The following is a 13,315-nucleotide window of genomic DNA, read 5'->3' as shown; positions in this document are numbered from 1 at the left end:
AAATTTTGATAAAAAAGCAACTCTAGTACTGTTCAAGTAAATCTCTATTTGTGTGTCTGGCCCAAACTCTAGGTTACTTGACCTAGTGGTAATAGAGTTTTAATTAGAAAGAATCTCGGAGAATATCTTAGAGATATCCATTCATTGTATGATTACCTTTCCTTGTACAATTCAGATTCTATGCATTGTAATCCTCTATATAAAGAGGCCCCTATTATTAATGAGAAGACACAGCAATTCTCTCTCAAATATCGTTTCCCTAAAACACGTTATCAGCACGAAGCCCTAACCCTGAAACAAATAGCCAAACCTTGATTCAAGAAGCTAAAAACCTTGAATCCGAATACAAAACCTTGAAGCCTTCTCTGCCTCCACCTCACACGTTAAAGCACTCAATCCCAGGAGTCCAGAACCGGCGGCGGGGAAACCTACCGAACCGGCCACCGGAAGCTCTATACAACCCGCAGCAAACATTCCACCGGTTCACCATCTTCCGGGGATCCAATTTCAACCAAACTTTGTCCACAGATACCTCTCAAGCTAAAGATTCAGGAACCAAAAGAAAAACCACAAAAACCGGCCTAAAAGTGGGTGAACCGGCTGACTAAACCTTCTACAGAAAACCGGCAGAAAAGAGAAGGAAAAAAAAAAAGAGGAAAAGAAGCCCAGAAGCCCAAGCCCACTGACGCAGACCCCACAGCCACGTCAGCAGAACAGTCATCCGCCATGTCAGCATCTCGGACCCACTGCCACGTCAGCACCCTGGGACCCACTGACATGTCAGCTCTGTCAGCATCTGGTCAACAGTCAACGGTCAGCATCTGGTTAACGGTCAACTACTGTCGGCCAGATTTTCGGCAACTTTTCCGACCACTTTCCGGTGACTTTTCCTGCCATTTTCCGGCTACTTTTTCCGACCGCTTTTTCGGTCAAATTTTCTGGCTACCTATTTCAAGTTATTTTTAACTAAACGTTCCCGTTTTTTTTAGAGTTTTTTAATTCAATTTCTCTTCTTTTTCGGGGACTTGCAACATCCCTTCTTCTACCCCCCTTTATTCATCATAGGGGAGACCTAATTAAGCCGAACTGTGGGGGTTCGTGCTCACTCCAAGCTTGGAGCTTGTTGAGATCTCCAAACTTAGAGTTTGTAGAGAATTTATGATCGACCACTTACGTCATTGTTTCGATCTAATCCAATATCTCTTGGAATCGAATTTCTTGGAAGCGACTACGCTCGGAAATTCCTAATTTCTTGGAAGCGATTACGCTCAGAAATTTTATATGTTTTCGTGGTAGCCTATTTCGCTCCTAAACTAACCATAATTTCTTGTTCTCTTTCAGGATGAGTAACCTGAACAAATTGGACTTTGCTCCATTGGGAACAACTGGCCCTGGATATCACAGGTGGGTTCGTGATGTCCGCCAGCATCTCAAGGCTGATGGAATCCTAGATATGATTCTCGAGCCTAGCCAGGACGTGCTAACTGTTGAGCAAGCTCAAACTTTGGAAGCAAATAGAGCAGCCTTAGAGGCAAATAAGGCGAAAGCCATCATCCTAATGACTCGTCATATGGATGATTCTCTCTAGTACGAGTGTATGAATGTAGAAGAACCCAGAAGGTTGTGGGTCTCACTCGAAGAAAGATTTGGCAACGTCCGTGACTCCTTGCTTCCTGACCTAGAAGTGAGATGGCATAGCCTCCGCTTCTGTGATTTCAAGTCAGTTCTTGACTATAACTCGGAAGCACTTCGCATTAAATCCTTAATGGAATTCTATGGTAAAGAGATCACAGATGCGATGTTGATTGAGAAGACTCTCTCTACCTTCCCCATCTCTGCATTGATGGTTGCTAAGAACTATCGAATCGATGTTACTGCAGGATGGATCACAAGGTTTCATGAGCTCATTGGAGTTATGAATGTCGCTGAAAAGCATGACAACATCCTTGTGAAGAACTATAATTCGAGATCCGTGGAAATAGAGCATATTCCGGAATCCAATTATTGTCGCGCCCCTAAGAGAAGGCGCCAAGAGCGAAACCCTAACCTTAGGGATACTTCTGGATGTTCTGGTCCATATAATCGCTCTACTTGGGAAGGTAACCGCCAATATAGGCGAACACGGAACCGAAGAGGTCAACGTGGAAAGAGAGAGGGAGGCAACGCCTCTGGCCATGTTGGTGGCGCCACCAACACTAAGAGCCATCTAAATGACGCTTTCAAAGCGCCTCAATCAATGGAGTTTGAGCAAAGAGATGTATGTTCTCGATGTGGAGTGTCTGATCATTGGGCACACATTTGTAGAGCTCGTGAAGAAGTTGTCACCGCCTACAAAGCATATTGTGAAGCAAGAGAAGCTCACTATGTGGAACAAGAAGATCAAGAAGATGATCTAGAGTGAAGGGTTGAAGACTACAAATCTGGCTGGGATCAATAGATCGCCAATTCTGTTTAAGTCTTTATTTTTCCAAGAGATGTAATAGGCAATTGCCATATATTTTTGTAGTAAATGCCAATGGTTTAGTTTTTCTTTAAAGTAGGCTCACTCAAAGTAAGTGTGATGTCTAGGAAGGTTCTGAGATTAGTGGTACTTAAGCGAGCCTTGCTCCACCGACATCTCTCTACTCACCTGGTCACATTTATTTTGGAATTACCGAAAGAAGTTAGACGACTACTATTGTTTTGCACTAGCTATCATTTTGGATTAGATTTTGTTTAGTCAAAGAGACAATGATGTAACTCCGTTGGCTTATGAATAAAATTTCGAGTTCTTTATGACTCCATTTTGATTATGAGCACATGACTTTTGTGACTACGATGGCTGGGCCATCAGTATTAATTCAAGGACATGGAATAGCCCAAGTTCCACTTGCCAAATGGCACCTTAATTACTGTCACAGAAACTCTCTACGCTCCTAGGGCCAGTCGCACCTATGAATAGCCAACGGATTCCATGCGAAAACGCATGTAGAGAATGGAAATGAGTTCCTTTGCAATACCTCTAATGATTGCGAACAAAGGCGCATCTTAGAGAAGTTTATGTGTCTCTCTAGTGGACTTTATGTCACTATTCGAGCTATTAAATCCAATAAAGTTATGAGAGAATATCTCTTGGATTTAGACACATATTGGCTTTATCACGACAGGATAGATCATCCTAGTCATGATATGATGATCCGTCTACAAAAGAATTCACATGGACATCTTTTCTATCGAGCGAAATGAAGCATGAATCAAAAGTTGATTCCTGGATTAAGTGTGACTGACGCTGCTGCCTAGGGCACCGCCTCCGTCCACCACCAGCCTAGGGCTGGCGTAGTCCTCATCCATGACGCCATGGATGGCGTCCATCATAGTGATGACGCCCCAGGTGATGCTGCCATCACCAACTTTGCTTCAAATAGCGTTTCAGACGCTCAGGCCCAACCAAAATCTTCATTGGTTACTTCTAAAGCCTCTCGCTCGTTTTACAAAGCCCGTTCCTTAGGGAAACTAGGACTGAGACCGTCCTATGCAAAGGATATGAAAATACTCATTATGTTCTTACATAGAATTCGTAGGGATTCTTTGGACTGATTCAACCAACTTGCGGACGTTTAAATATCTCATGATGTTGGTTGACACGCAAACACGCTGGTCACGTGTTGTGCCATTGTCCATTTGTAAATGTTGTTTATGCTACACTCCTAGCAAATATCATATGACAACGGGCTCACTCCCTGGATCATCCTAATTTCGTCATTTGGACTTGACGATGCTAAAGAGTTTACATCGAAGACTTTCGATGGTTATTGCATTTGGGACTGATGTTGGACATCATATTCCCATGAGCACACCCAAATGGTCTCGCGGAAACGACTACGATGGTAGTCCGGACATTGGTAATGCGCACCAACCTCCTTATATCCGCTTGGGGTGATGCAATATCACATGCAGCTATGCTAATTCGTCTACGACCCACCGCCACTCAATTTACCTCTGCGTTACAGCTAGTGACTGGGTACAAATATCGTACTTACGCATATTTGAGTGTGCCATTTATGTGCCAATTGCGCCGCCACAACGCTCTATAATGGGTCCTTACAGACGAATGAGCAACTCAGTTGGATTTGAGACTCCAACAATCGTCCACCACTTAATGTCCTTGCATGGCGATCTCCTTACCGCTAGATTTGCGGATGTCACTTTGATGAGACAGTCTTCCCGTCGTTAGGGGGAGATAAGAACACAGATGTTCAGCAGGAACGAGAGGAATTGTCGTGGCCTGTCCCCACTATGTCTCATCTCGATCCCTACTAAAGAGACAAGATCACACAAATATGCTGCAAACATGCCTGCAAGGAAGGACGTCCCTACGAGAGGACATAGCGCCACCCTACACGGAGGTAGGCATGGCGCCAATGCCAAAGAGAGTGGCACTCTGGCGTTACAGGCCATGGCCCCAGCTAGGATGCGTGGGAGGCCCGTGAGTTCGAAGGATACTTTGGCACATTCCAATCCTTTGATCATCGACACTCAAAATCCGTCTCATGAGTATCTTCCGGGTTATGGTTATCGTTGGGGGATGCCTCAACGTCAGAACCTATTCCTGAGAATATATAGCTCTATGAAAATTACACTAGTGTACATGAGACGTGGGATAGAAACTCCATCATAATTGTTGATGTAGTTGCGCATTTCGTTGCGCATGAGTTTGTTGAGTCCGATGATATCGAACCACACTTCGTTGATGAATGAATGCCAACGTAGAGAGATTTGGCCTACATGGAAAGATGCGATCCAGGTTAAGTTGGATTCTCTAACGAAGAGGAAGGTTTTCGAGCCAGTAATGCCAACACCTCCTAACATAAAACCTATTGACTAATGGGTCTTCGTTAGAAAGCGTGATGAGAAAAAGAGATGGCAATCTCGCCTTATGGCGCAAGGCTTCTCACAAAACGCTCTGGAATCGACTACGATGAGACATATTCTCTCGTAATGGATGCCATTGCACTCCACTATCCTGTCAGTTTGGTAGTTTTCAAATAACTGAATATGCAGCTTACAAATGTGGTTACTACGTATCTATATGGGGATCTAGATACGGAATATACATGAAGTTCATGGTGAACTTCATCTACCCAAGTCATGTGGCTCTAAACCACAGAGCGCGTTTACAATAAGATTGAAACGCTCACTAAAGTGACTACTTGATTGGGAAGAGATATGCCCACGCGTTTCTATAACAAGTTTCGGATTCTATCGCGGTTCATGTTAGACATGATCTTCATTGGAAGCCCTTAAAGAGTTAAGGGAAACCGCTGAACATTTGAAATCCGAGTTTGAGATGAAGGATTTTGGGAGAACACGATTATGTCTCGGTTTGGAACTTGAGCATCGTGTCGATAGATGCTTAGGCATTTTGACAAGGTCAAACCTTCAAGCACCCTCATGATCGTCCATAGTCTTGATCCTGAAAATGATCCTCTTCGTCGAAAGGATGATGACGAAGATGTGCTGAAGGCAGAAGTGACTTACTTAGTACAATAGGCGCATTATTGTACTTAGCTAAATGCACAAGACCGGACATCTCATTTGCAGTAAGCTTGTTAGCTAAGATATAGCTCTGCGCCAATGCGACGCCATTAGGATTGATATAAAAGATATCTTTCGGTACTTGAGATGTACGATTGATATGGGCTTGTTCTATCCCTACAGAGAGATGATGGATTCAGACCCATCACACACCAGGAACGCCGCCAACACTGGCCTGCATCCTCTATCCCCATCCTGGAAGGTTTTGCTGATGTTGGGTATCTCTCTGACCCACATAAAGGTCATTCCTAAACTGGTTAAGTGTTCACCATAGGAAAAGACCGTGATATCTTGGAGGTCTACAGAACAGACCCTAGTCGCTATATCTTCAAACAATGCAGATATTATTGCTCTTCACAAAGTGGTTCGTGAATGTATATGGAGTGGATCCATAATTACGCATGTTCGAAATAATTGTGGTTTGAAGTCTACCACAGATGAGTCTACGAGCATTTAGGATAATGCTGCTTGCTTTGAACAAATGAAGCAAAGGCTACATCAAAAGCGACAACACCAAGTATAATCAGCAATAACAAACTCTCCTCACGATCAAAGTGAACTAGGTTCGATTTGAGGACAGTATGGCAGACTTGCTCACTAAGTCATTGTCTAAATTCCACTTTCGAGAAAATTCCACTTTCGAGAAACATGTTGGTAGCATCGTTTGCGGAAGTTATCCGAACTCCAATTACCGTAATCGTCAGGGGGAGATGCAGACATCAGGGGGAGGTGTCTACATGTATGGTCTCGAAACGTGAATGGTGTGTTGTGCTCTTTTTCCCCTTTGACCGATGTTATTTTTGTCCCACTGGGTTTTTGTTACTCGGCAAGGTTTTGAATGAGGCAACGAGATGAGCACTACGTTTGGGCGACACAAGGGGGAGTGTTCAAGTAAATTTCTATTTGTGTGTCTGGCCCAAACTCTAGGTTACTTGACCTAGTGGTAATAAGGTTTTAATTAGAGAGAATCTCGGAGAATATCTTAGAGATATCCATTCATTGTATGATTACCTTTCCTTGTACAATTCAGATTCTATGCATTGTAATCCTCTATATAAAGAGGCTCCTATTATCAATGAGAAGACACATCAATTCTCTCTCAAATATCATTTCACTAAAACAAGTACAATGATTTTTTTATTTTTTTTGAAAGGAAAAAATTGAGACAAAGAAGAGGCGCCCACGTGTTTCCAATTGCTTTAGCCAACACCACTGCTAGGTCTCTAGTACAATGATTTATTAACTCAAAAAAGCAAGTCTAGTACAATGATTTTTTTATTTTTTTTTGAAAGGAAAAAATTGAGACAAAGAAGAGGCGCCCACGTGTTTCCAACTGCTTTAGCCAACACCACTGATAGGTCTCTTGTACAATGATTTATTAACTCGTAATTCAAAATTTTTTGTTTTTATGAACATATGTACATTTGGGTATATTCGCGAATATACTACTTGAAATTACCAGATATGATTACAAAGAAAGACTTTTCATGCGCGTGGTAGAATCCAACCTAGTGGGTCCAAATTGAATTTTTTATTTTTTATTTTTTATAAATATTTTTCCTTGTTTTCCTGAAGCTTCTACTACGAAACGCAATGACTTATATAATCGCTTTGGCTCTCATCGTCCCTGTTTGTTCTTTGTTTCTCATTCTCTGCCTCTCGTTCATGAGAGCAAGAACAAACCCAAAAAAAAAAAAAAAAAAAAACACGAAAACCAGTTACAACAACCAACAAAAAAAAATCAATCAATCTACCGCCATTTTTGACCCCAGAAAATTCATCAAAATATCCCATTCTTCTTTTCCAGTTTTCCCCACCTCGCAAGACATCAATTTTCTCTCTTTAATCGCCAATTTCTGGATCCCACGCCAATCTTCACCTTATCTGAGGTTCGTCTCCATTTCACCTTTTTTTTTTTTTTTTTCAAATTCAAATTCAAATTTATATGCGAAGATTGGATTGTGATCGTTTGGATCATATTGAATTTTGTAGCAAATTTGATACTGATCGGGTGGATTCCTCTCGATGCGTTTTGGTGTTGAATTGAATTGGTGACCCAGGTCATCAATAATCTCTCTCTCTCCTCTCTTCCCCTGTTTTTCAATTGAATTGGGAATGCCTCTCTTACCGAAAAGCGACTCGATCCTAATTCGGGAAGTGTGGAACGACAATCTCTACGAGGAGTTTGAATTGATACACAAAATTGTGGACGACTATCCTTATGTCGCCATGGACACCGAGTTCCCCGGCATTGTTCTTCGCCCCGTCGGCAACTTCAAGAACAGCTACGACTACCATTACCAGACCTTGAAGGACAACGTAGACATGCTCAAGTTGATTCAGTTGGGTCTTACGTTTTCGGACGAGGAAGGGAACTTGCCCACGTGTGGGACTGATCAGCAGTGTATCTGGCAGTTCAATTTCCGGGAATTCAATCTCAACGAGGATGTTTTTGCGAATGATTCGATCGAGCTGTTGCGACAGAGCGGAATTGATTTCAAGAAGAACAATGAAAAAGGTATTGATGCAAAGTTGTTTGGGGAGCTGTTGATGTCGTCGGGGATTGTGTTGAATGATAATGTGCATTGGGTTACTTTCCATAGTGGATATGATTTCGGGTACTTGCTTAAGGTCTTGACGTGCCAGAATTTGCCTGATACGCAAGTGGGGTTCTTTAACTTGATCAATATATACTTTCCGACGATATATGATATCAAGCATCTGATGAAGTTTTGCAATAGCCTTCATGGGGGACTGAACAAGCTCGCCGAGCTGTTGGAAGTGGAGAGAGTTGGGATTTGTCACCAGGCAGGTTCCGATAGTTTGCTCACTTCTTGTACATTCAGAAAGTTGAAAGAGAATTTCTTTAGTGGTTCTTTGGACAAGTATGCTGGTGTCTTGTATGGTTTAGGTGTTGAGAATGGACAGAGCACTCATTAGAAAAAGTATTTATTAGGAAAAAAAATTTAGAAGCCTGTTTCTTAACTGTATGTCTGTGCATGATAATATTCATGCACACTTTTTGGCAGCAAGTTAATTGATGAATACAATATATTTTTAATGATGAGTTGATAACGCTCATGTGTGCAGCTTTTGAATTTCTCATTTTGCACTTGCTTCTTTATCAATTGGGTTACATTTTAATACACCACAGGTCATGGTTCTGAAGTTTCTTTTTAAAACTTAGAAGCATCTTTTGAGGCTAAAAATTAAGATCTTGACATGTTACACAGCTGTTTCAGCTGCGAATATAGATGTGTAGGTATAGTAATTCTTTCTGTTTGTTACTTTTTCCAGTGATGGTTTTGTAGGAGCTTTCTTTTGTTGCACTCAGTCCTCTCTCCCAACACACATTTTTGTATTCTTATGTTTCTTGCTAATTTCTGCTTTCCATTTCCTGCACGAATAGAAATTTCATTGCTTGGATAGAGAAAGGTACAGTCCATTTATATGTGTGCCTTCTTGGGAAACTTCTCATTCCCCCTACATTTTGGTCTACATTACAGGAAATGTATTTCTTGATCGTAATGAAGAGCCTCGTCATTTGTCCTTTTATGTGCAATTAGAATGTTATCACATTTCTGAAGCATGAGACTATGAAACATATTTAATTTAAATAATATATTCCTGTTGTGCGTTTAAGGAATTTGAATGGCTGAACCTTGCCCAAAACTTATGTGATTGCTGATGTTAGTATGTAGGTGATAGTAAAGAGACAACCTATAGTAGAGACCCCAAATTTTTGAAGCTGTACTTATGTCGTGAATGTCTTTCATTGTAACTTAGTTCATATGGTCATACTATGCTATGTACTTGTTGAATGTGCTATTTGCCTGTTTCTTGTGATTGTCCTTCATATCATTTTTTATGGGTTGCTGAAGACTGCCCCAATTCCTGTTTGTGGAGTCCCTGGTGGGAGGACAACCACTGAACTTCTTCCACAGTTGTCCAATAGTTGGACAGGCTTGAATATCTGTTTCCTGATTTTTGATTGATTTTCTCATCACTTGTGTAAATTAGCAGTTTTAGTTTCGAAGGCATCACACCGCATCACTTACTATTATAGACTCTAAGTCAAATATCTTTGGAAATGATCATACTAATATAACAGGGAACTTGGATGAAAATAGATGAAATGATTACAGATGTAATGTTAGAGGATGTGAAATGAGATTTTCCCTTCATGACAGCATGCCAATCTCTATTTTGGGTTTGGGTACGGTACTGGGTAGAGGCTAGATGTTAAGATGCCAGAACGCAGTTCAGAATTTAAGTTCTATGTGGTCTTCAACTCTTTTCTATTATCAAGCCCAAGGATCTGATCCAGTTCGCAACAGCTCTTCTTATAAATTATCATGCTTGGAAAACCCATATGATTTCTCTGTGCTGAGGAGTCATCTGAAGTTTGTATGGCTTCAAACATTTGCATAGTCAAATTAGCTCAATTAAGGGGATGATACTGTCCCAGTTTATTGTTTCATTTTTACACTACTATTGCTCCCTTTGGTTCTGGTGGTAGACTTTGGTGTTTAAGTCCTACCAAACGGGGACAATGTATCCTTTTTGCATTTGCAACCGTTTGTGTGTGTGTGTGTGTGTGTGTGTTTGTTTGTTTGTTCTTGTCTAATTAATCCTAACTGAGTATTACCATGGGGCATTTATCTTTACTATTTGTTTATGTGACTTGGAATGTTATTTTGTTTTTGGGTGGAATTTTAATCATCTTAATCATTATTCAATCAAAATAAATGTAGTCGTGTAGCTTTTCAGGTTTGAGGGCAATGCAAGTACCAACCTCTGGTTTTGAAAATGATGCTAATTCTAGAAATGATTGTTCTGCTGTGCTATAATCAAGTCTTGATGTCATTGAGTCTGCCTTGTACAATTGTTATGTTCATTGCTCGACTTTCTTTAGGTTGTGGGTTCTCATACTTGCTTAGCTATGTTGGCTAATACACAACTTATTCTTCTTTTATCTTAAAATTTGTTTTGAAAAATCTTTGAAGCTACTCTACAAATTCTTCAAAGCTTTCATAGGTGACAAAATGGAAGAGCTGTTATAACCGGAGGATGGAGGTATGCATCAATTCATTACTTGTATACTGAAATCTTGATTCATGAGTGCATAAATGTACTTTTTCTTGTTTATGGAACATAAACTTGAATAGCAGAGCAAAAAGAATTATTGCAAAATTTTCTACTGCAAAGAAGTTGTGTGACACAGATGCAAAGAAGTTGAACATTTAGTTTGGTGAAGAAATATAAGTGTGTTTGTTGATTACAAGTGTTGATAATGAACAAAATGCTGAATTTAAGAAGGGGAACCAAAAGAAAATTCTGTAGACCCTATTTTTTTGTTTTTGGACAATGTTTGTAGACCATATGATTGGTGCATAGCTCCCAAATCTTCGAAGATGCTGAATTTAGCCTGATATTGCGTTGGGGAGGAAACCAGGCAGGGAGAATAAGCAAATATGGCTTTTCGAGAATCACCATTCAGATATAAGTGCAATTATTCCCAAACCTATTTGATCTCGTTGTCTAATAGAGAAATAATTGCAATGTTTTTCAGGTACGATGCTAGATGAATATCAGAAAGAATTTGGTAATTGCTGGAGTACTACACAACAGGACAGAAACACAACCATGGTCCTATTTAAATGAGGCCTGACGAAATTTCTGTTCTGCTTTTGATTACGGATTAGCTGGAGTCAGAAGACAACCCAATAGATGAAGTTTTATGTGGTACAGTTGAATACACTTCTTTTTACAATCTCTGTTCTCAAATTTCAGGACCCTAAAGAAGTTGGTAAGTTGTTTAAAATTTAGCTTGAGGATTTTGAAAAAAAAAAAAAAAACATCGTCGTCGTGATCCTAGTGCATGCTATATCTTGATCGACGTCAATTAGCTTTGCCTGAATGTATAGTTTTTTTAACGGTGCATTCTCTGTGGAGGGATTGCATACTGGTATTTTGCCTTTCGAAAAAAGCTATTGTTTTCCTGTTTGGAAAGCGTGTAATTCATCATCAAACACCAGAAGCTCAAAATCAATGTAGTGTCATGACTCGTGAGTACAAGAACAAGAGGAGGGGAGCCACACTTGATCTATTTCTTTATAGGACCCATACTCTTTTATCTCGATATATGCAGGGTTTTTCACATGCCTCAATAGTGTTAACATCTGCCATATGTTTGATAAGAACTTATTATGGCAGGAAACCAGTAGATAAAAGAGAATTAATGTGCTGCAATAGAAGAACTGTAGTAATGACACAAGTATCAAGTCCGGTCGGTTGTGAAATTTTTGAGGTCACTTCATATTTATTGACATTAAGTATCCACCTAATTTTTTTTTGGGTAACTTGGAATACTTTGCTCATTTCCCTTTACTTTATTGGTTAGATGAGTCGTTATTTTGATATTTTGACAGAAAAAGAAAAAAAATTCTAGAAGTTAGGCTGAGCAGATTTGAATAAAATACAAAGACCACGGAAAGTCCAATGTGAAAAAAACTTCTGGGCTTCTAGCATACTAAAGCCAGGCACATAACTGCTGGGCAAAGTTTAAGCTACATGTACATAGTTTCAAAACAATTACATATCCTTGTTCTCGAATTACGTATATAAATCAGAGGCCCCCGAGAACCAGTAGCCTGAGGTTGCTCCCTCACTTGGCACCCGTCACGACCGGCTCTGGATAGAAGGCATTTTATGAGGACAGAACCATAAACTTAAACTTTCGGTTATAATTTTCAATGTTAAGAAACTAATAGTAGTTTGCCATGGTAATTAAACCTAGAGTTAATAAACCAATTAATTAGAAACGTAAATAATTAAATTTAAGCAAAACCGAAGGAAACTAAGTTAATTGAACCCATTGAAGAAGTATTATAAACAATCGAAAACCTTTTCTCAACATCAAACGAAACTACCTTGCATTACCTCATTTGATTAAGCACAAATTGTACTATTGGCTTCAACCATGGCAAGAGTTGATCAAAATGTGTTTGTCAATGTGAGTTTGGTCTTAGCAAGTGTAGCACTATTCATGTCGTTTGCAGCAGCTCAAGACTTCGTTGCTTATGAAGTCTATAATGATGCCACAAGCCCTATAAGCGTTGAGGTTGAAGTCATTGATGCCTACCCTCCAATTTCTCCAGAAGACCATGATGCTCTCCCTCCAGAAGCATCACCGGGAGCTTACAAGAAGTTGAACAATTGTGCAAACAAGATTACAGCAGATTATGCCGAAGAGATCTACGATGGTATTTTCGAAGGCAAGCCTCTCACTACAGATTGCTGCAAAGCCCTTGTGCATCTGGGATATGATTGTCACATCCAGTTAGTGAAATTTTTGCTCTCGATCAGTCCAGAACTTAAAGAAAAAGCTTCCGAGATATTGCCTAGGAGTGTGCAGCTTTGGAAAACATGTGCCTTGGTGGTTGACGTTGATCAATCTATTGCTCCTTCTCCTTTCTAATTGATCTAGTTGCATAGTAGCTCGTGTAATCCATCCATACTAAATTGTTAATTGCAACATTTCTAATTATCAACTTCTTGTTGTGACCGTCTTGACCGTCACATTTTTATTTTTTTTAGAGTTTATGGTTATTCCAATCAACATGCCACAACTCGTAGCTATCCCTACAAGGCATTTAGTGATCGATTTCTAAGTAGTGTGCCCGAGCTTTTCTGCTGGTTTTAAGGTTGATTTAAAAAAAAAAAAAAAAAAACAACTTAG

At 40.1% G+C, this 13,315-nt stretch overlaps 2 protein-coding genes across 2 annotated transcripts; both read left to right on the top strand.

The window, feature by feature from the left end:
- The first annotated feature begins 7,676 nt into the window (after window positions 1-7,676).
- Window positions 7,677-8,649, top strand: LOC133725016 (probable CCR4-associated factor 1 homolog 6). The gene has a single exon (XM_062152033.1). It carries the CDS (start codon window positions 7,690-7,692, stop codon window positions 8,512-8,514), a length of 825 nt encoding a protein of 274 aa, XP_062008017.1. The 5' UTR covers window positions 7,677-7,689; the 3' UTR covers window positions 8,515-8,649.
- Window positions 8,650-12,556: 3,907 nt separating this feature from the next.
- LOC133728663 (protein DOWN-REGULATED IN DIF1 11-like) lies at window positions 12,557-13,054 on the top strand. The gene has a single exon (XM_062156090.1). It carries the CDS (start codon window positions 12,557-12,559, stop codon window positions 13,052-13,054), a length of 498 nt encoding a protein of 165 aa, XP_062012074.1.
- Window positions 13,055-13,315: the final 261 nt, after the last annotated feature.

The sequence above is a fragment of the Rosa rugosa genome, chromosome 1 (assembly GCF_958449725.1).
Source record: "Rosa rugosa chromosome 1, drRosRugo1.1, whole genome shotgun sequence".
In the NCBI taxonomy this organism is placed as follows: domain Eukaryota; kingdom Viridiplantae; phylum Streptophyta; class Magnoliopsida; order Rosales; family Rosaceae; genus Rosa; species Rosa rugosa.
Note: the sequence above shows the minus strand (reverse complement) of the source record. Positions and strands in the feature narration are given on the sequence as shown.